Below are 27085 nucleotides of genomic sequence, written 5' to 3' on the forward strand. Positions count from 1 at the left end.
ATGTAACCAATTCCTGAAAATCAATTACATAAAGAAATTTTTTTACAAATTCAAAATATAATCATTTGAACTTTCCTCAGAGAAAATGAGTTTTGTATATTTTAAATAACATCTTTCTGAAGTTTTTTTTCTTAGTCTGGAATAAAAAACTGTAAATTCAGTTAAAGCATTTATTGGTCATTTGTAAAGAATCTTTGCCCTCAAATCTCTTCTAATCTCTTCTCAATGATATTTGTAGACATGAAATCATTAGACAACAATATGAAAGCAGTTTTTAATAAACTGCTCAAATGAGCCAGAATGCATAGTAGACAGTAATTGCTTTGAGTAGTGAGGTACAGATTTGTAGAATTGTAGCTTAAAATAGACTAATGAAGGCAGCTAGATAGCACAGTGAATAGAGAGCCAGGCCTAGAAATGGAAGGTCCTGATTTAAAATCTGGCTTTAGACACTTCCTATCTGTTTGTCCTTCTGTCTTACAATTGTTAACTAAGAGAGTAAGGGTTATTAATAAAAAAATAAAATTAAATAAATGGACTAATGAAGAATTAGTAGCATTTGAATAGACTGAAAGAATGTGAGAGGGCATTTCACCTAGGGACAGGAAAGAAGCAATGTGAATAAGGAAGGGAAAAAGCTTTTTACTATCTTCTATGTTCCAAGCACTGTTCTAAACACTGTTCTCAGTTGAGTAAAGGTGAGTGTGAATTGATCAGGAGCAGGAAGAAGAGACTTTTTTGTTCTTTGGAATTTCACATTGCCTCTGACACTGTATTCAATGAATATGCTCATGAATTTATTGATAATATAGAATCATAGCATTAAAGCTGGAAGGGACTGTAGCAATCTAGTCTAGCTGCCGTATTTTACAGATAAAGAAACTGAGGCTCACAGATGTTAATGACTCAGCCTGTTACCCAGAGAAGTGGCAGAACTGAGATTGGAATTAAAATCTTCTGACTCCTAATCCAGTGCACTTTTTACCACATCATCTTACAAAAGAAGTCTCATTTTTAAAAGGTTTTTTAGGCAATATAACAAAAGAATACCAGCCTAAAGTATTCAACTGGTTTTATTCTTGTCTTAAGAGATAATTTCTTTTTGCAAATGGAGACCTATTGGTTTTAATAGTAGTAGTAACAGAGTAAGGAGCACAGGATCTTAAAACTGGGAAGCATCACATTCAATGCACTTGGCAAATGGTCATGCCATTTTTGTTTGGTAATCTCAAGTGGTAAGGAGCTTAAAATTTTCTTACCATATACTCTGCTCCCCACTACTCCCTTTCTTGTCTCCTTTCTACTTTTCTATAGAGTAGGTTAGGATTCTATATTCCCAATGAATCTATTCTTCCCTCTCTGAGCCAATTCCAATGAAAATAAGGTTTAAGTATTGCCTATCATCCCCTTCATCCTCCCCTCCCCTCTGATTGTTCCCTCATGCCTCTTTATGTGATATAATTTACCCCATTTTATTTCTCTTTTCCCATTTCTCTTAGAGTAATCTTTTTCACCCCTAGATTTTTTTTTGTTTATCATCCTAAATAGTTTACTACTACACCCTCTGTCTATGTATATTAATCCTAACTACTATGATAATGTTAAAAATGTTTGAGTTACAAATATCATCTTTCCACATAGTACTATAAATAATTTGACCTTATTGAGGCTCTTATATTTTTCTCCTATTTACCTTTTTATGCATCTCATGAATTTTATATTTAGACATCAACTTTTCTTTCTGTTTAAGTCTGGTCTTTTCTTTAGGAATGCTTGGAAATTTTCTATTTTATTAAATGACCATATTTTCTCCTGAAAGAATATAGTCAGTTTTGATGGATAGGTGATTTTTTAAATTGTAAAATTAGTTCCCTTGCCTTCTGGAATATTATATTCCAAATCTTCTGATCCTTCAGTGTAGAAGCTGCCAGATTCTATGTAATCCTGCCTGGGGTTCTATGATATTTGAATTTTTTTCCTTCTGACTACTTGTGGTATTTTCTCCTTGGTCTGGGAGCTCCTGCCTTCCTGGGTATTGTCATTAGGGGATTTATTGCAAGTGGTGATCTGTAAATTCTTTCAATTTCTTTTTTACTCTTTTGTTGAAGAATATCTGGATAGCTTTCATTGATAATTTCTTATAATATGATGTCTAGGCTTTATTATTATTATTTTTATCATTGTCCAATAAGTCTTAAATTATTTCTCCTTGATCTATTTTCTAGGTCAGTTTTTTAGTGAAATATTTAATATTTTTTCTATTTTTTTCATTCTTTTGATTTTGTTTTATTTATTTATTGTTTATTATTTATTTATTTATATTTATTATTCTTGATGTCTCTTAAAGTCATTAGCTTCTATTTGCTCAATTCTAATGTTTAAAGAATGAATTTCTTCTATGATCTTTTGATCCTTCTTTTCCTTTTGGTCCATTCTACTTTTCATGGAACTCTTTTCTTCATTGAATTTTTTTGCCTTTTTCTAGTAGATCAATTCTATTTTTTAAGGAGTCTTTTCTGAATCAATGGGTTTTTGTGGCCCCTTTTCCATTTTACCAATTTTGCTTTTTAAATTTTTAAATTTTGCTGTTTTTTTTTTATTACTTTCATTTCTTTTCCCCATTTGTCTTCTACCTGTCTTATTTGATTTTTGAATTCCTTTTTGAGTTCTTCCAGTGCCTCAGACTAATTTCCATTTTTCTTTGAAGCTTTGGATGTGGTTGCTTGGACCTTACCATTCCCTATTGTCTCTGTGCCTTGCTTTTTGTCTCCATAAAATTTTTAAATGCTTAGGTGTTTCTTTTGCTTTTTGTTCATTTTCCCAGCCCTTTTTTCTTTGTGTACTGGGAGTTCTGAAAGTTGCTGATTCTTTCTCCTTTGTTAATGGCTTGGAGGATTCAGTACTCTAAGCTATTTTACTCTGGGGCCAAGAGCTTCACCACAGTGCAGGCTTGAAAGGGCCAAGCTCTATAGACTTACAGTGAGTGTGGGGTCTTCTGTTGTTGGTGTAGGGAGGGTCTCAGAATCTCAAAATTGGCCTATGCCTAAGCTTGGAACCTGGTGAGTAGGTGGGTGGTTAGCCAGCACTCTTCTGTGTGTAGTTTTGCTTCCAGTTCCCGTTACTCTGTGAAAATCAACACTCTCTGCTTACCTTTCAGGTTGTTTTCAGCAGGAGAGCCCCCTCACTCTGTCTTGCTGTTGGTTTATGTAAAGATTGATTTGGAAGGATTCTCAGAGTGGTTTCAATGATGCTACTAAGTCACCATCTTGGTTCTGCCTCCCCTAGTTTACTGAGAGAAACTCTTCCACTAAGATCTAGATGTTAAGAATTGTTTCCTTATATCATGCTTGAATATCCCTTTGTACTCATTGTTCCTAGTTTGACCCTCCTGGGCCAAGAGGTTAACCATTTCACCTGGTTAACTTTGTAATAAATCTTTGGAGACATCTATTTTTTCTCTATGCTTCTCCCCCCATAACTATCTTAATAGCCTTCCTTTGGATATTTCATATCTTGTCAATGATCCCATTAAAATGTGATATCCAGAATTGAAACTGCTCCTCCAGATATGACCATTTAAAGTCCCACAGTATAGCAGTATTTATCATTTGGTTTTGCCTTTTTTATGGAAACCCTGCCATATTAGCTAGATCCCTCATTGAAATTGCATTCCATTAAGAATTTTTAGACTGTGTCTCTCCATGGAATTGGTCTTTAGCTACCTTTCCCCTATTGCTTTCACTTGGGAAACTGACCTTAAGTATAAGACTTTATTCCTTAACCTATTAAATATAATCTTTTTTCATCTGGCCCACTGTTTTGGTCTATCATGATCATTTTGAATTGTGACCCTATCTCTACACTGTTAGCTGTTAATCCCAAGTTTGTGCTACATACTGTTATAATTAAAATTAGTTTTGGAGACTTTATATTAAATTTATAGTTTATTAGTAAAGAGAAAGAAAAAGGCTACCAGATTTCTCTAACTACTCAGTTTCCAGCTGAGTTGCAAGTCTTTAGTTCCTGGATTCCTATTCTACATGGTCCTAGTCTTTTGGACTCAGCATAGCTACAAATGGCCCGCAAAAGCAAGCATAGCACACAATAAATGGTATGGGAAAGATCAAATAAGAAGCTCCTGGGAAGAGCAAGGAAAAACCTCTCACAGCTTGAGACCTGAGCAGTAAAAGAGGCCCTACCTCTTGGTTCCTGTCGCTTATATTGCTATTAACCATTCAACTTGGCTTTCTGATTGGACAGTCTGAGTCATGCGTTAGTAGCCTACCTTCCACCTCCAGCTCATCCAATAGTATAGTATGAAATATTTGGTCAAATACTTGGCCAAAAGGTTTAGAGTCTTTAGCAGATCTTCCAACTTGGTCACTAAATGAAAATGACAATTGTGTCTAGACCCCTGCCTTAAGAAGCTGTGCTAGCAATCTTTGTAATCACCTCATCCATTTCTTAAACTTCTTTAATCATCCTTAAAATAATATTCTTTAAATTTTTGTCAAAAATTAATGCCAATCTCCCTGGCCTTTGTTTGGCAGACTTAATTTTCTTCCCTTTTATTAGGGGAGGTGTAGTTTGATTTGCTTAATGTTTGTCATTCGATCATGTAACATGGTCACAAGCATTGTTAAAAATAGTCTTTGAATTCTCTGTGGTCATATCTACTAGTTCATTTAATACCTTCTCTTTAGGACATAGATTTTTAAATTATTATTATTATTAGCTTTTTTAAGCTGATTGCTTCTGCATAGTTCTTGGCATACAGTAAGCTTTTAAAACATTGACTGTCCTAGCATTTAATTTATCTGAGCCTGGTGACTTGATCTCTTCAAGGATACATTAAACCATCTCCTACTTTCTCATTGCTTATCTTGAATATCCATTCCCTATTAGATATTATGGTTCTAGGACTGGAGACCTTAGAGGTCTTCTAGTCCAGATGGAGTATTTTGTCTAGTAAATACCAAGATGGAGATATTTACAGATAGCAAATGGCAGAGCTAGGATTCAAATTCAGGGCCTCTAATTTCCAATCCATCACCCTTTACACTTCCTCCTCTGTGGGGAAAATAGAAAAATGGAGTAGCTCTCCCTTTTCTCTTAACTATTTTTATCTTTCCATTTATCCTAAGTAGTGATCCATATCATTTTTTTTAACAAATTGGGGTTTTTTTTGGGGGGGGGGGCAGGGTCCTTTGTTTCCATGTCAGCCTTTGATAATCCTGAACTTTAGTGTTCCTGAAATATTTTTTAAGGGCATATGCTACACTTTAGATTGATTTTGTGATTTGTCTTTGCTTTTATCTTCTGTATGTCTCTTCCCCCCCACCCCCAACCAACCAACGAACCAAACAACCAACCCTTTACCTTCCACCTTGGTTCCAAGGCAAAAGACCAGTAAGGGCTAGGCAGTGGGGTTTAAGTGCCCAGAGTGATAGAGCTAGGAAGTTTCTGAGGTCTGACTTAAACACAAGACCTCCTATCTCTAGGCCTGGCTCTCTAACTGCCCTAACTGCCTCCTTTATATCTTGACTAAAACAAAAACAAGTTGGTTGATGAGTTCCTTGTATATCCACACTATCTTTTTAGAATATTCTCTTTCTTCTACAATGAAATTTTTGCTCTTCAGAATTTCATTCTTGAGATCTTCCCATCCCTTTTTAGCTGAGTTCTTTTGTAGAAATTCAATCTATGGTATACTATTTATACATCCTCTGAAACATTTGAAATTTGATTTCTGAAAATCTAGAGTGAATAACAGACTGTACTCTTCTTTTCTTCTCTATCACATATTCTGAATATGGAATGATCATCTCCACCTGAGAAGTCTCTCATTTCCATTTTATCAACCAATTTTTCTTTATTGGTGAGAGATTGAGAATAAATGCTTATCTCTTTTTTCATGTTTTGCTTATTGAATTATCACCAAGTCAAGTAAATAAATCAACTGATTTGCTTCTGGCAAAGAAAATGTTTTAGCAGATGTCTGGTCCATTGAAATTCTCCCCAGTGCTGCTATATCTGTGGCAGGCTTGGAATCTCTTCTGAACCCAGTTATTTCTTATTTTTTGTCAGGTAGTCTGTAGTATTTTTGAGATAGTATTGCTTCTGTGTCTGCTTCAATTGATCTTACTCCAGTAGCCTTCATGATACTTTCCTTTTTCTTGAATCTTATCTCTTTAAATCTTAGTGATATGTCTTTTACGATCTCAAGTTCATCTTGCTTTTCTGTGTACCATTCACCAAAGTATGGCTGTATGAGACTTAGGGATTTTATTACTGACTCATTTCTTGAATATTATCTCCTGTGATCTTCTGGGGATCACTTGGTTTTATTACATTGTAGTTGTTAATTGGTATCTAGTTTGAAGTGTGTGTGTATGTGTATGTTTATATATGAACACCTATGTGTATATCCACACAGCTAGATGGCACAGTGGATAGAATGCCAGACCTGAAGTCAGGAAGATTCATCTTCCTGATTTCAAATTGGGCTTTAGAAACTTATAAGCTATGTGACCCTGGGCAAATCATTTCATCCTCTTTACCTCAGTTTCCTCATCTGTGAAATGAGCTGGAGAAGGAAATGGCAAAACATTCTAGTATCTTTAGCAGGAATACCCCTAAATGGGATCACAAAGAGTAGAAATGGCAAAAATGACTGAATAGCAATGTATACATCATATGAGATGTGTGATGTGTATGTTATACACTCGTGTATATGTTTTTTATGTGTGTGTGTACATGTGTGTATGCAATATGTGGGCAATTTAATATTCTCCTTTCCATTTCTATTTAAAACCTTCAGATAGATTTGTAAATTTCCAAGTAAATAAATGCCTTCTTGCTGGTCTTTGCAGAGTATAGTCTTTTCCTAGCTTGGATCTTAGTTTTTCTCTGCTTTGTAGTTCAGCATTCCAGATCCAGTTCTTGGACATCATCTTCTTGTGAAGATATTTATCTCCCAATCTCCCAGATCTGCCTTTCCTCAGTAGACACAGTGGTGAAACATTCCTTATGCTTCTAAATTTTTCAGTGTCTTACCTTGTAAATCCCTAGCCATGCTTCTGAGGATCTTTCAGACAGTATCATTTGGGCCCAGGTGATCTCCAGAAGGGGCTTAAAAAAGCTTGCAGTGGAGATGGGGAGGGTTTCCCTCATGGCTTCTGTGTGCTCTGGGAAGAGAACTGATCTTTTCATTGGTGTCACCAGGTCAGCTAATAGTTGCTTATTTCAGCCTCTTAGGCTGAAATCACCATTGAGGACTACTTATCTCTTCTTCCTTTGACCATTTCCACTTGTTAGGTTGAGGACCTCCCAAATTTGTATTTCCATTCTTTGTAAGACACACTGCTGTTTGCTTTTCATCATGAGTATTCAACTGCTTTCTGTTTGGGAAGAGCCTGCTTAGCTCCAAGTCTTCACTCATCCTGTCCTCTTTTTCAGAGCTCCCCCCTCCCCATTGGGTTTTCTCATTGCTTCTCCTCCTCCTTCTCCTCCTCCTCCCCCCCTTTCCTTCCATCTTTGAATCAATACTTTGTACTGGTTCTAAGGCAGAAGGGTGGTAAGGGCTAGGCAATGGGGGTCAAGTGACTTGCCCAGGATCACACAGCTAGGAAGTGTTTGAGGCTAGATTTGAACCTACTACCTCCTATCTCTAGGCCTGGCTATCAATTCACTGAGCCACCTAGCTGCTCTTTTATTACTTCTTTTCACCTTCTCCTATCCACTATCCCTTCCTGTACCCCATTTTTGAAAAATAAAAATATAAAATTCTTTATTCTTTTAGAAAAACTAGCATAGAGACTGAGGAATTATTCCTTGATCCTCTTTACTTATATTTGTGAGACCTTCAAGCACCACATTCTGTCATGAATTTATTGTCATATTCACCAGTCATAGAACTTAGATTCCCTAGTTCATATTATTTTCTAATGATTATGAAGTATGTATGTCTGAACCTAGATTTGGAGTCAGCAGACCAGAGTTCACAGCCTCCTCTCTTTTACTTTTCAGCTGTCTGACTTTGGGCAAGTTACTTAATCCCTCTAGAGGGTCCTTACTTTCCTCTTATATAAAGTGAGGGTTTCATATTAGTTGACCTAAAATCTCTTCAAGTTGTAAATCAGAGATTCTCCATCTTTTTTTTTATGTCATAGACCCCTTTGGCATTCTGGCAAACTCCCTTTCAGAATGTTTTCCAATGCATCAAATAAAATTCAAAGGATTATAAAAGACTCTAGGTTAAGAACCTCTTTAAAATTCTCTGATCCAGTGATCTGGAAGTCTCTGCACAGGATATGTGTATATTCTTTGACTTTGAAGAGGATTTTTCTAGGGCTGACTGCATGTTTCTGACTCACAAGTGCATATAAGCACTTAGGAGTTTTCTACTTTAGGTTTAAGTTCACTTTTGGTTTTGAGTCCTGTTTCGTTTAAGGTGTTTATTTTAGATTTGATAGATTTGAAGGGTACCCTAGGGGCTTTAGCAGAGAGAAATTTGAGGGAAGCAAGAATTCTCATCCTACTATGAATTTTTTTCCCTCTTTTCCTTTAGGAAAGTAAATGCAAATGTGGCAGCATTTCAAAGCAATTCACTTCCCCTTTTAGCTGAGGGCCCAGATGTGCACTCCAACTTATATAATGTAGCCTCAAAATATTCCCTTGAAGATTGTGATCTTTTAAATACCATCTTACAGAATGCCTATATGCAATTGTGGTGATTGGAAATCATCTGGGGTACTTCTGTTAACAGTTTTCAAATTTTATTTGGTAATGAGCCATAATCCCTAGACTTGGGGCTTTTTTCTTCTATTGCAGTACAGCTACGGTTTGGTCTTTTGGTACAGTGCCAAATCTCTTTTATATTTAAGTGGAAGTGGGAAGGGCAGATCACTTTTTCTGCCTTTTATTTTTTTAGTTTGCTAACTATAATTTGTTATAGTTGACTGTAATTCTTAAAAAAAACGTTTAGAAACTTCAGAAGTTAAAAATGAGAGTTTTGGAGAGGTTTGGTAGAAATAGAATGATCCCTCATCTATCGCAGGAGTTTCGTTCCACAGGCTCCTGATACAGGAAAAAAAACAAAACAAAAAATCCATGATGTAGTGAAGCCATGATAAGCGAACTGCGATATAGTGAGGTATGACTATTTCAGAAGATAAACTGATTCTGGTAAAACTCTTGAATGGGGAAGTCTTTAGACATCATTGTACTCCGGAACATGCATTTTATTAGTTATTATTGCTCTGTGTGCATGTATGATCTTCACTGCTGTGAACTTTAGATTAATCCACCCTACTTAGTCTAACAAAATCAGAAATGTCTACACCCATACTTAAGGATTAAGTATCTAGGAGGATGGCCTATGATAGACATGTGCTAGCAAATGACAAATCAGAAATAGCTGACAGACCCCTGGGCTGTTGTAAGTCAAGCTTAAGCTACCATTGATTCAGGTGAGATGCAGGAAAGTGATGTAAAACCATCTATATATTTCACGTCGCTTCCTCTCTCTAGCCTCTTTTGCGGTGGAGAGGTGGCTGGCGGCGGCTTGCTGAGTGTCTTGGCGTGGTGGCAGCTACTGTCTGGTTTAGCGGTGAGTTTCCCTTGATACTATACTGGAGGAAGCCTAGTAACCTAGTTCAGGTGAGGTGTCTTCTCTGAGTTCTCTCGGAGTTTAGGCTGATTTTTCCTCCTTTACCTTCCAAACACTATCCACTTAGAAGCCTCTAATTCTTCTTCAGAAACCTTGTGGCAGAGGACTTTGAACTCTCCCAGGCACAGGCCAGGCAGGTGAAATCCTATACCCTTTCCCTCTCTCTTCTCCTTGATCTCTTCCCTCTATATTGATTAAACCATCATAGATTTCCAAACTGACTTGGGTTTTTTATTTGGGATATCTCCTGGCGACCAAAAATCAAATTTAGATTAGATCATGTCCCTAAATTATCCCTACACTGCTAAGCTTGAAGGTATAGATATAGAAACAAAGAGAAATAGTCCCTGTCCTCTCAGAGTTAACTACATGTACATAGAGAAATACATGCAACATTCAAAATAAATATGAAATACTTTGGGAGGTAGATGTGGGATCATAAAAGGCCTCCTATTACGAAGGAGATGGTCCCAGCATTCTGCTTTGTAAAGAGAACATGGGGAGGAAACGTTTAGAGATGTATTAGCCTTCTGGGGTTGTGCATCATTTGAGAAAATGGTATGTGGGTTTTTTAAATATTAGGATCTTGGAAACATGATTTTCTATAATCTTTCTGGGAAGAGAGTCACTGCCTTAGGAGGTAATGAACTAAGGAGAAATGAGAAGAGTAGGTATAGATAGAGTGTACAGATTGTAGGAAGAGCAGTAAGTAGTTCGGCATGAAAAGTTCAGAGCAGAGGTTATGGGTCAGAAGCACAGGGAGAGGAAAGCAGTGCTGCAGAAAGGGCCAGGTCTGTTGAAATTCCACAATTGCTGCTTGCACATTATGGTTCTTAATCAAATAATGAAATTCTCAAAGGATTGTCACTGCAATACTTGAAGAAGCCTATAAAATTATTTTTATAGCCTCACATGACTTCAGGGGTTTCATGTAAATTTAAATGATTAAATCCTCTGGGATATGGAAGAACCTAGACGTGTATTTGTCATTGGCCTCAAGAATTTAGTGACATTGCTCTAGTTTTTAAAGTATAACAAAATGCAGAGCTAGCCCGTCCTGTAATGTCCATCTGGAACCCTTCCTATATCATGACAATTACACCCAATTTAATTACTGATGACTAAAGTTCACAAGTAATCTGAAAGGATGAGAATCTCTTTAGGCCAATTAGATTTCTAGAAATCCATATACAAAAAGAATTGTGAGTGAATGTATACATTTAGCTGCTACTAAAACACACATGCACACGAGCAATAAAATGATATATACATCAAATATATTGCAAAATATTTTTGTTTTTGTGAAATTTTGTGTGATGTTATTGGCCTCAGACACTTATTAGCTGTTTGGGCAAATCTTTCTCAGCCTCAATTTCCTCATCAGCAAAATGGGGTTACTAGCACCTTCCTCATAGGATTGTTTTGGGGATTAAATGAAATAGCCTCTAGTTCTAAATAAGTGCGCTCTCTCTCTCTCTCTCTCTCTCTCTCTCTCTCTCTCTCTCTCTCTCTCTCTCTCTCTCTCTCTCTCTCTCTCTCTCTCTCTCTCTCTCTCTCTCTCTCTCTCTCTTTATGTGTGTGTGTGTGTGTGTGTGTGTGTGTATTATCTATGACAAGTGAAACAGTTTTATTCTTTGTGCTTTAGTTCCCAAAATGAAGAATAAACCATACTTAGTCAGTTTGTATTACAGTGATTATATTATTCTCTTTCCTCCCCAAGATTAAATTAAATTGTGTTGAATAGTAGATGAACTCTTTGAAAATGATTCCAAAGAAATGGCTTATCTTTAGTACTAACTTTGTTGTGACATTACTAATAATTTTAGATACAGGATTAGTAGGTGTCATTCTAGTTTTAGAATTTGAAGGGTGTTTAAAAAGCAATATGCTAGTTATTGATTTCTTTTGTAGGATTGAACATATTGTCATAGATAGCTATGATGCTAATGAGGTCAAGGTCCTGTGTTTGATCCTAGACATATATCATTAAAGAGAAAAGGTACATTTCACTGTTATCCAAAGTATAAAGTTGTGTACCATTAATCTGAAAGGACAGCTGGATATAGGAGCTAAAGTGATTCATTGCTATCCCACTGCCATTGTTTAGAAAGCAAAATGTTTATGCAGTCATACAACTTAATGGAATAATTTCAGAAAACTGCCAAAGTGTTCAGTTGTCTAATATATATTAACATATAATGTATAGAAATATTTAAAATAAATATTAGAAAAATATGAATATAAACTATATGAAAGTATGCACATATATATAAATATACATATTTTAAACTAGATGTAGGGCTGGGGAAGGTGGGTAAGTTGATCTGGGGTTTTCCCAAATTAATTGGAAGAGTTTACTGGGTTGGTGAGCCTTTGTTTGGGACTTTGATTCTATCTTAGCAATTAATTGGCCCAGATTTTTGTGGGTTAGAGGCACCCCTTTTGTATTAAGGCTCTAAAAGGAGAGACTTCATTGTAGACTTATTTTTTTTTTAACTTTCTCACTTCTGTCCCCTTTTTCTTTATCTGAGAAAAGAGACATGAATGATCTCTGGTTGTGCATCAGTATATCCCTTTAAGGACCAATGGGCCATCCCTACTGCCCTCAGTCCCAGAATTTAGAAGCTTTTGGTAGCAGCTGGGTTGTGCTGGAGAGTGTTTGGACCCAACTTTGGACATACTTTTAGTTATGTAGGAAAGGAAACCTTGAAGCCAACTAAAGTGAGTTCCAGAAGCCCAACCTTTTTGACAGATGAGTTGAATTTTGAGCAGCATTAGCCTTGGGATTGCCTCAAGTTCAAAGGTTCCCAGATTTAGCATTCTATGGACGTTGTTACACAGTACTAGCCTAGGTGTTGCCACTCTATCAGCCCTAAGGTCAAGAGTTTCAGAATCTAGCCTCCTGCTAAGAGGTGAGGTGTTCATGGTAGGAAGTCACCTTTTATATTAAAAAAAAGCAAGAGTACATAAGATGGTGTGATTCTTTCTTTATACCTTTCCTCCTGAAGCTGGAGTTGTATCTGGCAGTCTAAGATATAATATGGCCTGTCACAAGACTTGGGTTTTGTCTTCTCCTCTTTAAATTAATCAGTTAGTACACACAGAGCAACTAGGTGGCACAGTGGGATAGAGTGCCTTACCTGGAGTCAGAAGACTAATTTTCCTGAATTCAAATCCTGCTTCAGATACTAGCTGTGTGACTCTTGGCAAGTCACTTAATCCTGTTTGCCTAAGTTTCCTTATCTGTAAAATGGACTGGAGAAGGAATGGCAAACTACTCTAGGATTTTTGCCCCCCAAAAAAACGCCAAATGAGCACACAAAGAGTTGGACACAAATACAAAAGGATTGAACAACACAGACTGGATAGGAACACTAGTTGCTTTTCTAAGCCAGGGGAGTCAGAATTTTCATTGTTGCATGGAAAGGGTGGGTTTTTGTGTAGGACACCCTGATGGAAAGGTAGATACCAATCTCTCCATTTTCACCAGTGGCTTAGATTGGTTTCACCTCCAAAGAACATCAGTGCCTTCCCCAGGATAAACTGATCACCTGAACTCTCATCACCATGCTGTTGGACTCAGATTTGGGCACTCAACAGCTTTTCAGCACCCTTAGTTGCTCTCCTTTCTGATTGGAGGGTGGAGCAGTAAATTCCTTTCAAAGTATTCTTTTGTAAGGAGGAGCCTTAGACCAGTGCTGAGCCTGCTCCCAACCCATACTCAGACTTAGTGCCATGCCCTACCCAGCCCTGCCCACACCCTTTACTCTGCTGGGCAGAGGGCTGGGTGAAGTGAGGAAGGTCCTCAGGCCAGACCCTTGGAGAGGGGAAGGGAAACAGCTCTACCCTGAGTCCCTCTGGCTTTCTAGTAACTGTAGGTGTGCGCATAGAGAGGGGTATGCATGCCCTTTTTGGTACCTGTGCCATAGGTTCACCACAGGCTTAGACCTTTCCTGGTTACTTTGTTTTCTTTGCCTCTGTACTTGATTTACTTCCAGGAACGTAAATCCCACCCTTACTTTTTTCTAGTATCTGTCTTTTCTCATTAGATTGTAAGCTCCTTGAGGGATGGGACTTGGCCTTCTTTTTCTTATTTGTATCCCCAGAGCTAGAACAATGACTGGCTCATAGTAGATGCTTAATGTTTAATAATTTTGTACCAAGTGATTTCCTTTCTAAGGGAAGTGGTGCTATAATTCCGAGAAAGAAGAGTTTCATTTGAGAGAGGAAAATAATAGATTGTTTAGGCGCTATTGTGGGTTATTTGTGTTTTCTTTGGATGGGGGTAAAAAAAAAAAAGCTGTGCTATACTTAACATATACATTGTTATCTCAATTATCTTATTTCTTTGCTATTGGGGAACCTTAGGCCTTAAGGAGGCAGTGAGGTTGAGTCCAGAGTTAGAAGTCACGAATTCAAATCTCACTTGGGACACCAGCTGGGTTGTAGCCTGGCTAAGTCACTTAGTCAATTTTCATCTGTAAAGTGAGTGGGTTGTATTAGGAGGCCTCAAAGTTCCCCTTCAGCTGTAAATCTATGATCTTTAATCTGTAATCTTTCACCTAAATCTATAGAGATATATGAATAGTTATATAAGGTCTATGCTAAGGTTTTCCAGAAATTATTCTGGGAGTGGGGTGGGAATTGAGACCAAAAGTTGTGGTTTTGGGGGAGGGGGAAGACTTTCTACAAGATTGAACACTGTGTGATCCCACAGACTGGAGGCCCCTGGGCCATGAGTTAGGCTTCCTTTCGGCAATATGTAAGATGGTCTGTAAAGTTTGGCGAAGTACAGAATCCAATACCTGGTCTGCTTTTGTTTATGAGGAAGCTCTATAATCTAGACTGTCAGGTGCTATGGACCTATTTTAAGATTTGTTATTAGCAGTAACACAATTTATAATTCAAAGTCCTTTTCAAGAATAAATGATGTCTGAGGGTCCACTAAAGGATTCTAATATAATAATTTGTCTATTTATGGTGAGTTATAAGAGAAATGCTCCTTCTGCTTGTATACATGAACATCTAGACAGTCTGTTTGGTTTTCAGGCTTATGGTACTGTAAAAAAATGATCTCTTTGACTGGTATGTGAACTGCATAGAGATTGTTAGCTAGTGACTTGCAGAATCAGAACCTGGGATAGAAGGGAGCTTAGAGGTCAGCAGGTTAGAAAAGGGAATTCCATTCAATGTTTTTCAGATTTAAGGGGATTTTCAGCCAGTTAAAGACAGTTTTGAAGTTAGCCATACATAGGTGTTGCTTGTCAGAAAAAAAAAATGGATCCAGGACCTGACATCTAGGCTTGAGGCAAGAGTGACACTAGTGCAGGAGTTTGACAAAAGATGATAATGTTTAATATTTATAGTCAATTTCAACATCCATTTAGTGCCTACTTTGTTCAAGGGTCTGGAAAGTACCAATTGAAATATGAAAACCATGTACCTGCTCTTTAAAGTTTTACTCTTCTCTGGAGATGATCTTTTAACCTTTTTAAACCCTTGCCTTCTGTCTTAGAATTGATACTAAATATCAGTTCCAAAGCAGAAGAGTACAGAGAGAGACAGACACACAGAAAGAGAGGGAGAGGGGGAGGGAGGGAAGAGAAGGGAGAGAGGGAAGGAGAGAGCAAGAGAGGGAGGGAGAGAGTGAGAGACAGAAAGAAAGAGGGGGGAGGGAGGGAGGAGAGTGGGGGACAGGAAGAAGGAAGAGTGGGGGGGAGGAAAGAGAGGGAGAGAGAACCAATTGACCAACCAACCATGATTGGCTCAATTAAAAAACAAAATAAAACAAGAAGCCAAAAGCATATCTTGATATTGAAGCAACATTCTGCTGAAGGCAGAAAGACTTGGTGGCTCTTTCTCCCTAAGCAGTGGTTCTTCCCATCATTTATCCAGCATGACTCCAACATCTGTCCTCTAGAAAACTGGCAATTATTTCAATTTGCCATATTGGGAAGATTCTGACAATTAGACCACCTCCATATTACTGCAGAGATTACTGAGGAAGGACCTTGATGCTTCAAGGCCTTCCTCTATTCTTATGTTAGCAGATGCCAGTGGAATTATTGCCCCCCCTCCCCCCAAGATGAGCTTGACTTCATGTGGTCTCAAACTCAAATAGAAATGGATCCCTGCTTTAGGTGGGTTGACTGAGAAAACCACAACTTCACATTATCTATGTTGTATTGTATTTTAATTTATTCTATCTTAATATGGTTTTGGTTAGGGACTTTGTGGTCCTTGACTTTTTGACTCCTGTGCTATTCTTTATTCAGTTGACAGTCTCCAGTGTCATAATTTTCTGTAATCCAATTACAAACAGCTCAAACAGTTGGAGAAGCAGCTTGGTGTGCATCCTGAGTTCAGGGCCCTGTTGACTATGACTATGACTATGGGCAGCTCCTACATAATCTTTTATAGTCCTGAGGACATCACTTTCTGCAAGTCTGGACTCATTGGCATAGATCTAGAGGTGGAAGGGACACTCATAGACATATCCTCTAATACTTTTTTTCATTTGAACAAACTGAGACCAGCAGAGGGTAAATGATTTTAGTAAATGGTACAGCTGGGAATTATACCTGACTTCTCTGACTCTAAATTCATCCCCCTTTCCATTGTACTACTTTGCCCTAGAGAGTATCCATGCCACATCAGGACAATTACCCCTGCTCGCCAAGTTAGTTTACATTAGGCCGAGGATATGTGGCCTAATGTTTTGTTAGCTGGCCTCTGAATCAGGAAGACCTTGAATTCAAATTCTGTCTCTGACTTAAACAACTTGACTGAACAATTTTGTGTCAGTCAAGTACCTTGCAGAGTAGGGACTGACCTGTTCTGGAGGTGGGAGTCTGTTACCTGGAGCCCCGTATTGATGACATCAAAGGTTTAGCCAAATTCCTACCCTCCATTGGAGATATTTACCACATAAAACATAAACCTACTGGTAATTTTTTGAGGAGAGAGCTTTCACATGGGGATAGGGGGAAGTCAAGAAAGGCTTTCTATAGAAGGAGGCATATTAGGATCGAGGCAGAGTGGGGGTAAGAACGACATCTCTGGCAAGACTTGCAGCAGCTTGTATCATTCTCACTCCCCTTCAGTGGCCTGCCAGCCTGCTTTATTCCTTACATATTTTGTTTTCTTTTTTCTCTTTTCGGTTGAGCTTATTATGATGCATTTTAATGGTGAGGACCAGGGAAGTAATAGTGAGGCTGTGCTCTGACCTGACTGGGTACATGTAGAATATTACTTTTGGGCACTATATTTTAGAAAGTATATTGATGAGCCTGAGAATGTCTTAGAGGAGTAATGGAAGTAAACTTTTTAGTAGTTTTAGGTCCTCCTAAAATGTTTAATCTGAATAAGAGAAGACTTAATCATATCCCCTTATCTAGTTGATAAATTGTCCTGAAAAGGGGATGACTCTAGAGGCAGAATGAGATGTAATGGGGGAGATGGCAAAGAGTCCAGTTGAGGCTGTGTCAGGAGAACCTTCCACTTACCAGAATAAATCAGTGATAATTGAGGGCCAAGGTAAGGTGGTGCTACTGTTATTCAGTTTTTTTGATCACACAGAGTAGAGTATCCAAGAATCACTGAATGTTAGATTGGAAGGGAACTCCAGGGTCATTTATCCCAATACATACCTGAATAAGAATCTATTCTTTTTTTAGGTGTTCATGAAACCTTTGCCTGATGCCCTCCTGTGAGAGGAGAGGGTCCCTTCTATCCCTGGAAGCTTTACCTGGCACACCAATCATATTGGGCTAATTTTATTCTTTTTTTAGGTGAGGTTTCTAAATTGGTAGAAAGGAATGCTAGTTTTAATAAAGGCTTTGATAAAGTACCTTAATTGAGTCTTGTTAGGAAAAGAGAAAGTTATGGCCTACATCAACATTGGCAAAGGTTTTTGAGTTTGTGTGCCGAAACTGCAACTTTGAGCTGCCTTTGAGACCCCGCTGTATTACCCTAGACAGAGAAAAGTCTTTGCTTTGGGCAGCTGAACAGAGGAGTGGGGCATGCCAAAAATGTCCTTGGCCTCTGGGATGAAGCAAAACAGGGCAATTCCCCCATGCTGGCCCAGCACCCATGCCAGTACTTACTTCCCCCACATTGGCCTAGATAACACATTTTGGGGTGAAAATTGGTTGCCAGAATTGAAGTTGTCAAGTCCAGAGAAGAAAGTACTCTAGAATTATATAAAGGCTGTCTTTAAGTCTTTGGAAGACTATTCTGTGGAGTGTGGCCCCAGAGATTGGAATCAGAAATAATAGGTTGAAGTTGCAAAGAGGCTAGTTTAGATACAATCTCAGGAAAACTTTTCTATTAGAGCTGGCTTAACAATGGAATGGGCTTCCTCCTCATGGACATATGAGAGAACCCTTTTCTGGAGGTGTGGAAGCACAGGCTTCATACCTGACTGTTGGTTATATTACAGTGAAGAGGCCCTTTCCTCAAATTTTGTGTTTCTATGATTACTGAAACTGTGAACAGTTTTTCATTTGTATAGCATTTTGAAGTGTACAATCAATTTATACTTACCTCATTTGAATATCATAATTCCCCTCATTTTACATATGAGGAAACTGATTTTAAAAGAGTGTAAGTGACTTTTATTGGTAGTCATAGCTATTGAAGATTGGAGCAGGATTCAAACCCGGGTTTTCCTGACTCACAAGTCCATTAGTTTTTCCATGATGCCATACTACCTTTCCCAGAATGGCAACTAACCTAAATAGTTCAGTGGATAGAGTGTTGGAGTTGGGATCAGGAAGACCAGGACTGCGTTAAAATTCAACTTCTGACATATTAAAGTCCTCCACATATTTCCTACCAGGGCACTGTCTAGATAGATTATCATCTCCTTACTCCTGCAGACCAGCCTTTGCTTTTTTCATACTTTTCTTGTGGAAAAATTGGAGGGTGATGAGGACAGAGGCTAGGTTCCGAGGTGCAACTAGGAAGGATAGGAGGCTGTGCCCACAAAGAGGCATTTCTGCTTTTGGATCAAGGAGGTCGAATCAGCAAGCATTTATTAATGTAGCAGGAATTATACCAAGAAAAGGGGCGGGGGCAGGGCACACACACAATATTCTGTGCATATAGGACAAGACATAAAGCAGCCTGGAAAAGCCTTAATTAGCATCTAACTAATCAGGAAACATTTCATAAAGGGAAGGGAGGGAGGGAGGGAGCTTTTTATATACAGTGATCCCATACCTATCACGAGAGTTTTGTTCCAGAGGGCCCCCCCCCCAGTAGTGGCATTATATTTATTTTATTATTTATGTGTATTTTAAGTCTACAAACTCTTCCCACTCTCCTATAAACCGTTTTTTTTTTTACTCTTATTAACTGAGCCAATCAGCCCCCAGGGTGTGGTTGGTCGCCTTTCATTCCATCAGCCAATAGTGTGCCTTGATAAGTGTAACTACCATACAGTCTTAGATAGATTAAAAAAAAAATACAATACAGTGAACCCTGATATATGGAGGAATGGCTGTATAGCCCTTTCTGTATGCCAGTGACTGTATGCTGTGTTTTACATATATCTCATTTGAGCCTCAGAACAACTCTGGAGGTAGATTATTATTATGCCCATTTTTGCAGATTGAGGAAACCTAGCAGACTGAGGTTAAGTGATTTGGTCCCAGGGTCATTCAGCTAGGAAGTCTCTGTGGCTGGATTTGAATTCCACTCTTCCATGATCCAGGCCCAGTGTTCTGAACCAGTACACTACCTAGCTACTTAAGACGGGAGTGTGCCTAGACTGATTTTTGAAGGAAAAGTGCTGTCCCCAAAGTTCTGAATGAGAAATTTGGGCTTTGCATCATTCAGAGCCCAAGACAGAAAGTTTTAAATTGAGTTATTTTCTTTCATTTTGGTATCAGAATAAAGTACTTCTAGATGTGGCAAAATGCTTTTTAGAGAATATTATTTTTGGTAGGGACAAAAGATACTTTTAGGTACCTTAAAAGTAAATTAATGAAATTCTTCTTGTTCTTGTGCATCCTAGGAAAATGAAATTCCTGACAGAATGCCTGAAGTTTATTGAAAATCCTGAAGACCCAAATCAAAATAAGTAATTAAAAAGATGGATTGAGGAGTATTTTTTAAAAGTGATTTGTGCTATCCATAAGAATTTTCAAGGGAGCAGCTGGGTGGCTCAGTGGATTGAGAACCAGGCCTAGAGATGGGAGGTCCTAGGTTCAAATCTGACCTCAGACACTTCCTAGCCGTGTGTCCTGGGCAAGTCACTTAACCCCATTGCCTAGCCCTTACCACTCTTCTGCCTTGGAACCAATACATAGTAATGAATCCAAGACGGAAGGTGAAGGTTAAAAAAAAAAGAATTTTCAATATATTTTGAGGGTGAGATCAGTGACCTTTTTACCTGCAAACCCTGAGTTTGGCAGGCTGGAGATGTTTCTGCCTTGGATTTTTAACATTTCCAGAGAAGGAGCTTTCTTGGGCTGCCGGTTTTAGCGAGTCCTTCCGTCCATATCATAACCTTTCTTTTCTTCTAGGAAAAGTGACTAATTCTGTGACCTCAGGCCTTAAAGAAAAACAAATACTGTTGAAAAAAAATTATAATTAAGTGTTTGTAATAGATTGTCTCCTAACTTGGGAATCTGATCCATTTGTAAGTAGCTGGTAGCAATCAGCTACTGGATTGGATGTCAATAATACCTGGGTTCCAGTTGCTCCTCATGCACTTCCTAACTCTGTAACCTTGGGAAAGTTAATCCAGTTTCTTTACCTGCTAAATGGAGATATCAATCGCACCTCCCTTATTAGATCATTGTGAGCATCAAAGGAGACTTGATGTACTTTTAAACCTTCTGGCCCTATTTAAAAATCAGCTGTTATTATGTAAAGGGTTGGAGTATCACACCATTTTTTCCAGGCACTCCTTTAACAAGTCTTTATTAAATATTTCCTATTTACTAGACACTGCCCAAAGTGACCTAGGAGCTTGCTTTTCTATATGGTTACAACAAAGACAAAAAGATGCTGAAAGAAGGTAGTAGGAGGGGGCAGCTGGGTAGCTCAGTGGATTGAGAGCCAGGCCTAGAGAGGTCCTGGGTTCAAATATGACCTCAGACACCTCCTAGCTGTGTGACCCTGGGCAAGTCACTCAACCGCCACTGCCTAGCCCTTACCAGTCTTCTGCCTTGGAACCAATACACAGAGTTGATTCCAAGACAGAAGGTAAGGGTTTAAAAAAAAAAGAAGGAATGTAGTGGGGGGTTGGAATGTGTTGAAGAAATTCAAGGAAGCCCTAAAGCTGGTGGGAAATGGGTAGAAGACTATGCTGATTCTTCTCTTTAAATGGAGGTCCTGGAGCCCATGGCTCAGAGGGGCAGAGGAGGGGATTGAGGAGATTGAAGACCATGGTAAGGCTAGATTCAGTCTTGCATAATGAGAGTTCTCAGTGATGAATTTCCTGGGCTCAAAGGCAATATGAAGGAATTCAAAGAAGGTCAAAAGCAATGTGGCTGGTGGGAAATGTGTAAAGTGCAGATAAATAGTCACTAACTTATATTTTACTGTACCCAAATGTACCCAATGAATGCAAAGGAAGGAAGGAAACGGGCATTTAAAAAGTATCCTGTGCCAGGCATTGTGCTAATGGCATTACAGATCTCTCACTGTATGATGAGGAGCTTTTATGCCTGGTAATTAAGGGAATACTTTAGGAAGCAAGTGGCACCTGAGCTGAGCCTTGAAGGAAGATTAGGATTCTGAGAGGAGGTAATGAGGCTGGGGAGTGAACACCAAACATGGATGATGACTTGTACCTGTGCATCAAGATGGGAGATGGGATGGTCTGTTTTTATCCCAGTATAGCTGGGACTTCTACATAATAAAAATAATAAATAAATAGAAAAAAGCAATTGAATCAGTATATAGTGGCATTTCTGTGGAACTAGTTTGAAATTGTTAATAAATGATTCTTAGTTACTTTGGATATTTAGTTACTCTGTGAATAATGTATCTTCTTTTCCAATTTTATATTTAGTGGGTATTGTGCTATTCCTTGTGCACAAGTCATTTAATCCTCAGATCTTTTTTTACTCAACTGTTGTTGCTCACCACACTTTATCCATATTATATTTGGAACTCAAATTTTCAAATGTAAGATTATATATTAAACCATATTATTTCACATTAAATTTGACTCAGTGTGTTATCCTTTTAAATAGTTTTATCCAAGACATTGAGAAAACTATAAAATAGCCTACGAAACACTGATCTCTGGAGTACTCTCCTCTCTAGAGTCCTCCTCCTTTTAAGTTGATATTACAACAGACTCCAGCTCTGATCTCTCTCTCTCTCTCTCTCTCTCTCTCTCTCTCTCTCTCTCTCTCTCTCTCTCTCTCTCTCTCTCCCTCTCCCTCTCTCTCCCTCTCTCTCCCTCTCTCTCCCCCACCACCCCCCTTTTCCCCTCTCCCCCTCTCACCTTCTGTCTTGGAACCAAGCTAGGAATTGGCTGAGGCCAGATTTGAACCTAGGACCTCCCATCTCTAGGCCTGGCTTTTAATCCATAGAGCTACCCAGATGCCCCCTTATTTCTCATTTTGAGAGCTGCCTAACATACTGAGAGATTAAGTGACTAGAGGATCATCCCACCAATGAGGATGTTATCAAAGGCAAGTCTTGAACAGATATTCCTGATTTCGAGACCAGCTTTTTCCAGTATAGCACACTACCTTCAACAAACATACATGGTAAGTCAATACAAAGTAATTGTGGGGAATGGGGAAGAAGAGAAAGAAGTTCTAGTCACAGGAGGGTTCAGTTCAGTCTTTTTCAGTTGTGACCTTATTAGGAGTTTCCTAGGCAGAGATACTGGAATGGTTTGCCATTTCCTTCTCCAGCATATTTAACTTAATTTATTTATTTTTTAAACCCATATCTTACATCTTAAAATCAATACTATGTATTGGTTCCAAGGCAGGAGAGTGGTAAGGGTTAGGCAATGGGGGTCAAGTGACTTGCCCAGGGTCACACAGCTAGGAAGTGTCTGAGGCCAGGTTGAACTCACAAAGATGAGTCGTCCTGACTCCAGTTTTGTTATTCTATCCACCATGTCCCCAGATGACCAAAGGGAGAGTTATCATCTCATAATTCTATAGTTGGAAGGGATTTTAGAGACTCTGTAAATACAACCCCATACATTTTGCAGAGGAGGAAACTGAGGTCCAGGAAAATTAAGTGACTTGCCCAAGGTCATGCAAGTAGTGTCAGAGGCAGGATTGTGCCCAGGTTGTCTGACACCAGGACCCATGCTTCTTTCCCTGGACCACACTGCTTCAAATAGAAATAGCACTAGAGCTAAGCTTTGAAGCAAATTAAGTATTCTAGAGAGGGAGGGTCCAGAAGTAGTTGTAGTCAATCACTGCAAAGGGACAGAGATAGAAGATGGAGGTTCCTGAGTGAGGAACAGCAAAAAGATCAGTGTGGCTGCAGTAGGCTCAAAGGGTCGATCAGAACAGAGCACAGCCCCTGTGTGAATGGGAATGATGTGGTCTGAAAGACTTGAAAGGGCAAAGGAGTTTATTCTGGATTTTGGAGATGATAGAGAGATCTAAGTGATACTGGGGAGCTCCATGGTCAGACCTGTTTTTTATTGTCACCTAGCAAGTTCAAGCCATGTCTTAAAAGGTCTGTAAATTAAGTTGGTATTCTTTGAGATTTAAAAAAAAACTTTTTAAAAATAAGGAATATTTGTAACCCTTCCTGTCCTACCCCTCCACCACAGGATTATCTAAACTTTCTTGATCATTTATTTTTTTCGAAGATGGTAATGAAACTTTCTGAGTGTAGCCTTGTTGAATATGAATCTCATAGCTATGATGATGTTTCTTGCCTTTGCAGATTTTGAATTCATCAGAGTTTGGCAGCAAATTATGTATATGTTATTTCAGGAATTTTGCACATGCACTGCTTTAAACCACTCATTATTTTTGTAAGATGCTGTTGTGTGAATTTGGCTCATTCCATTGACGCTGAACTCATCAGATGGCTATATTGTCTTCCCTGAATGTGACTTGAATTTATTAAATGGCATAGGCAGTAACATCTGTTTTGTGAAGCTCATTTTATTTCCTAAAACTTTAAATTTTCAAATTTACAGCTTACAAGTGAATAAAAATCCATTTCTTTTATCTACAAGATTTGACAATTTTGAGGAAAGCTTACTTTTAACCTTATTCTTGATGTCATTTTAGTTTGTCCATATTTGTTAAATATGAAAGAGAATAAGTATTAAAGAGATGCAGAAAAGTATGTATTTTAGATATGCCCTTTAGTGACTCATTTCTATTTATATTCATGATCCCAAACATTTTGCACTTAATAGGTCTGCTCATTTATATAATACTTGATAAATTTATTGATAGGAAATATGTTACTATATTAATTTAATTGTTTTATGTTAGTTTTTATCTTATTCTATTTTGTGCTCATTCATAAAATGACCTGATAAGGAAACAATCCCATTATTCTACTTGATTTGTATAGTATTGAAACCTTACTTGAATTCAATTATTGAAAAAAAATTGAGACTGGAGGTTGTTACAAAAATGGATGTGCTTTTTTTTTTTAAACTGGTTTCATCTAGTGGAAGTTATTGGCCATTTCTAAATGTTGTTTCCAACTTTGGGGATAGAATACTTAAAAACAATGATTGTTTAGTACCAATTGTATTTGTGATGCTTTGGGAAAGGAAGGTAAATGTATTTATTTCTGAGGATCACTTAGCAAACAGATGCTTACCTCACTTTAGAATGCTGGCTTCACCTGCTTTCCTTTATGTGTCTGTCCTTGTGTCTTAAAATGAGAAGCCTTTCCTAAAGAATGGCAGTGAGAAACCACTGGTGCTTATTAGCCTATCTGTATTCATTCATTTATTGGGAGATTTGTTTTTGTTATTTGACTACTTAAGACTTCAAATATTATGTGTATTTAAAAAAAAACTGATATGCTGAAATCAGTATTTTTTTCTGATCTACTTCATGTTTTGTTTAAGTAAAATCCATGTACATTATTAGCCCATTTGGACTCATTGTTCTTTTAGCCCTGTTATACTGTTTCCTGGTGTCAGATTGTAATGCTACCGATCAATGAAAGGGTAATTTTTCTTGAAAGGGCTTGTTTGACCATTTTGTAATAATATAAAACCAGGATTTTTTGGTTATTTGCTAACATTCTGTCATGTTATTCTGAATGTGGTCTCAATTTAACCTTTCTTATATGGTGAAAGGAATACTTAAGTATTAAGATATTTGAGAATTTTTTAAAGGCTATAAGAATGTGGAAAGATTTGTATGTTGACACTAAACTTTTCTCATATGAGAAGAAATTGTAGCATTAGAAATGTAAGGAATTAGAGCAAGTTGACCTCTTTCTGGCAAAATACCATCATTCTCTTATTACCTAATTTGACATTTATAACAATTCAGAAATGTGTGGGGTAGGTGGATTAATTTTGAAAATTTTTGGTCTCAGAGTTGTCTAAAGTTCACAAAGGTTTTGATTCTCCTTTGTCACATAAATCATGAGGGCCCAAAGTCCATCTAGAGTTTACTGATTTATTCCAGGTCCAGATTGTGATCTGCTTTGCTATTCTGCTTCTCAGTATTTGATCGAGTAGCTGCATTGCCCAAGATCACTGACACAGTAAAAGACCAGTGATCAATGTTTTTTGTCCATTATCAATGAGAAAAGTGGAATGTGCAAGATAACATCTTAGCTGGTTTACGGCTTTTGTTCTTCAATCAAAAAGCATTTAATAAGTGCCTATTGTGTTTGAGGCACTGTAATTAGTGGTCTCCTGGCACTTACCTAGAAATAAAACCACTTATTTTTGTATTAAAGAAGTTAATTCATGTAGGCTCACTAATCCTAGAATCAGATTTTGCAAAAACATTTATTTGCAATCTAATAGAAAGAATACTGGATTAGTGATCAAGGGACCTGAATTCCAGCTGTCTCTTCTATGCTACATTACTCTTCTAAAAGTTTTCTTAACCTCTTTTCTCATATATGAAATGGGGTTGTTATCCACAGGTATTTATTTAGTAACTACTGTGTATCAGGCACTTTGCTAAATATAGGGAGACAAAGGCACAATATACAAACAACTATGTACATACAATATGATAAATTTTGAGATAGTCTCAGAGGGAGCAAACTAGCTTTAAGAGGGATTTTTGGTGCAGGTAGAATTTTATCTGAAACCTGAAGAGATCCAGGGAAACCTGGAGACAGGATTCTGTAAGGAGGGACAACATTCCAGGCCTGAGGGACAGCCAGAGAAAGTGCTCAGTCAGGAGTTGGGATGTCTTGTGAGAAAGACCATCTGGGAGACTGTCATCAATGGATTCAAGAGTATGTGGAGGGCAGTCAGGTGTTACAACATTGGAAAGACAGGAAGAGGTGAGTTTGTGAAAGGTTTTAAAAACCTTGGTCATGGAAGCCACTGAGGTTTGACTAGTTGATCTCTGAGGTAATTTCCAGCAGTAATTTTCTGTGATTTTTGCCATATAATCATGTCAGGGGCCTTTAGTACTTTAATTGTCCAAAAACAGGAAGTAATAAGGGAAGTTGCTTCTTTTTTTTTTTTTTAAGGACTAGGCTGTGTGATAGCAAGCAGAGATATTGTTTTCTCCTGGAAAATTTTGAACCTATTAGTGATTTGGCATTTTACCACAAATTTCTACATTGGTTACTGTTTAAATGGGAAATATTTTCCTGATCTGAAAGAAAAGCAGGGCTAAAACTGTTGTAGTACTCTTAATGAATATAGAAATTGGATATTTTCATCAAGGGATTTTCTTAATAGGCAGAAAATTCTTGCAAGTCAGAAGATAGATTACTATCTTGTGTTACTCTCCAGGGTGACACAACTTAGTACTCCTAAAACTTAGGGCTTAATAGTTCTCTCTGATGAAGATTTTCCCTAAGGAAGATAAGATATGGTAAAAATTCAAGTGTGCTTGAAGTTAGTATTTTTGTGCAACCTTGTTGTTTTGAGTTTTCTGAGTAGAGATAGTGTTAGTATACATGTGCAACAATGGAAAGATAGGCTGCTGAGCCAGAAGGCAAGGAGGTGTGTTCTGATTAGTGACATCTGTAAGATGCTGACCAGCTTCTGTTGAAACTGAGAGATGTAGGAGATGTTATAGGAGGCTCTAGAGAACAAGAAAAAAAGCAAAAGCCAAGCAACCTGGCTTTGCTGTAGGCTTAAAGCATCTGCCAACTAGGATGTAAGAGCTGGGCATGGGGCAGGATGGGGGAGGAACTTCCTGGGAGCTGTGGCACTGAAGGTTTGTCACACAGAGCTAGGCAACTCAGACATGGAGGAGGAGTACCCCATCATGAACTAGGATGAGCTCACCCATTGTA

The 27085-nt window shown here is 38.1% G+C and overlaps 1 protein-coding gene across 6 annotated transcripts in view; it reads left to right on the forward strand.

Moving 5' to 3' along the window:
- Positions 1 to 27085, forward strand: part of MED13L (mediator complex subunit 13L) — a 446607-nt gene that overhangs the window by 107704 nt on the left and 311818 nt on the right. The window contains exon 2 of one of the 6 annotated variants that reach the window (XM_056821680.1): positions 9532 to 9610. The exons of 4 other annotated variants lie outside the window; for them this stretch is intronic. In XM_056821680.1, coding sequence (XP_056677658.1) covers positions 9532 to 9610 — 79 coding nt within the window. Of the gene's footprint in view, positions 1 to 9531; positions 9611 to 19688; positions 26117 to 27085 lie in introns of all 6 variants that reach the window. One more of the 6 variants, XM_007489990.3, reaches the window with a different exon arrangement.

This window comes from Monodelphis domestica, chromosome 3, assembly GCF_027887165.1.
Source record: "Monodelphis domestica isolate mMonDom1 chromosome 3, mMonDom1.pri, whole genome shotgun sequence".
Taxonomy (NCBI): Eukaryota; Metazoa; Chordata; class Mammalia; order Didelphimorphia; family Didelphidae; genus Monodelphis; species Monodelphis domestica.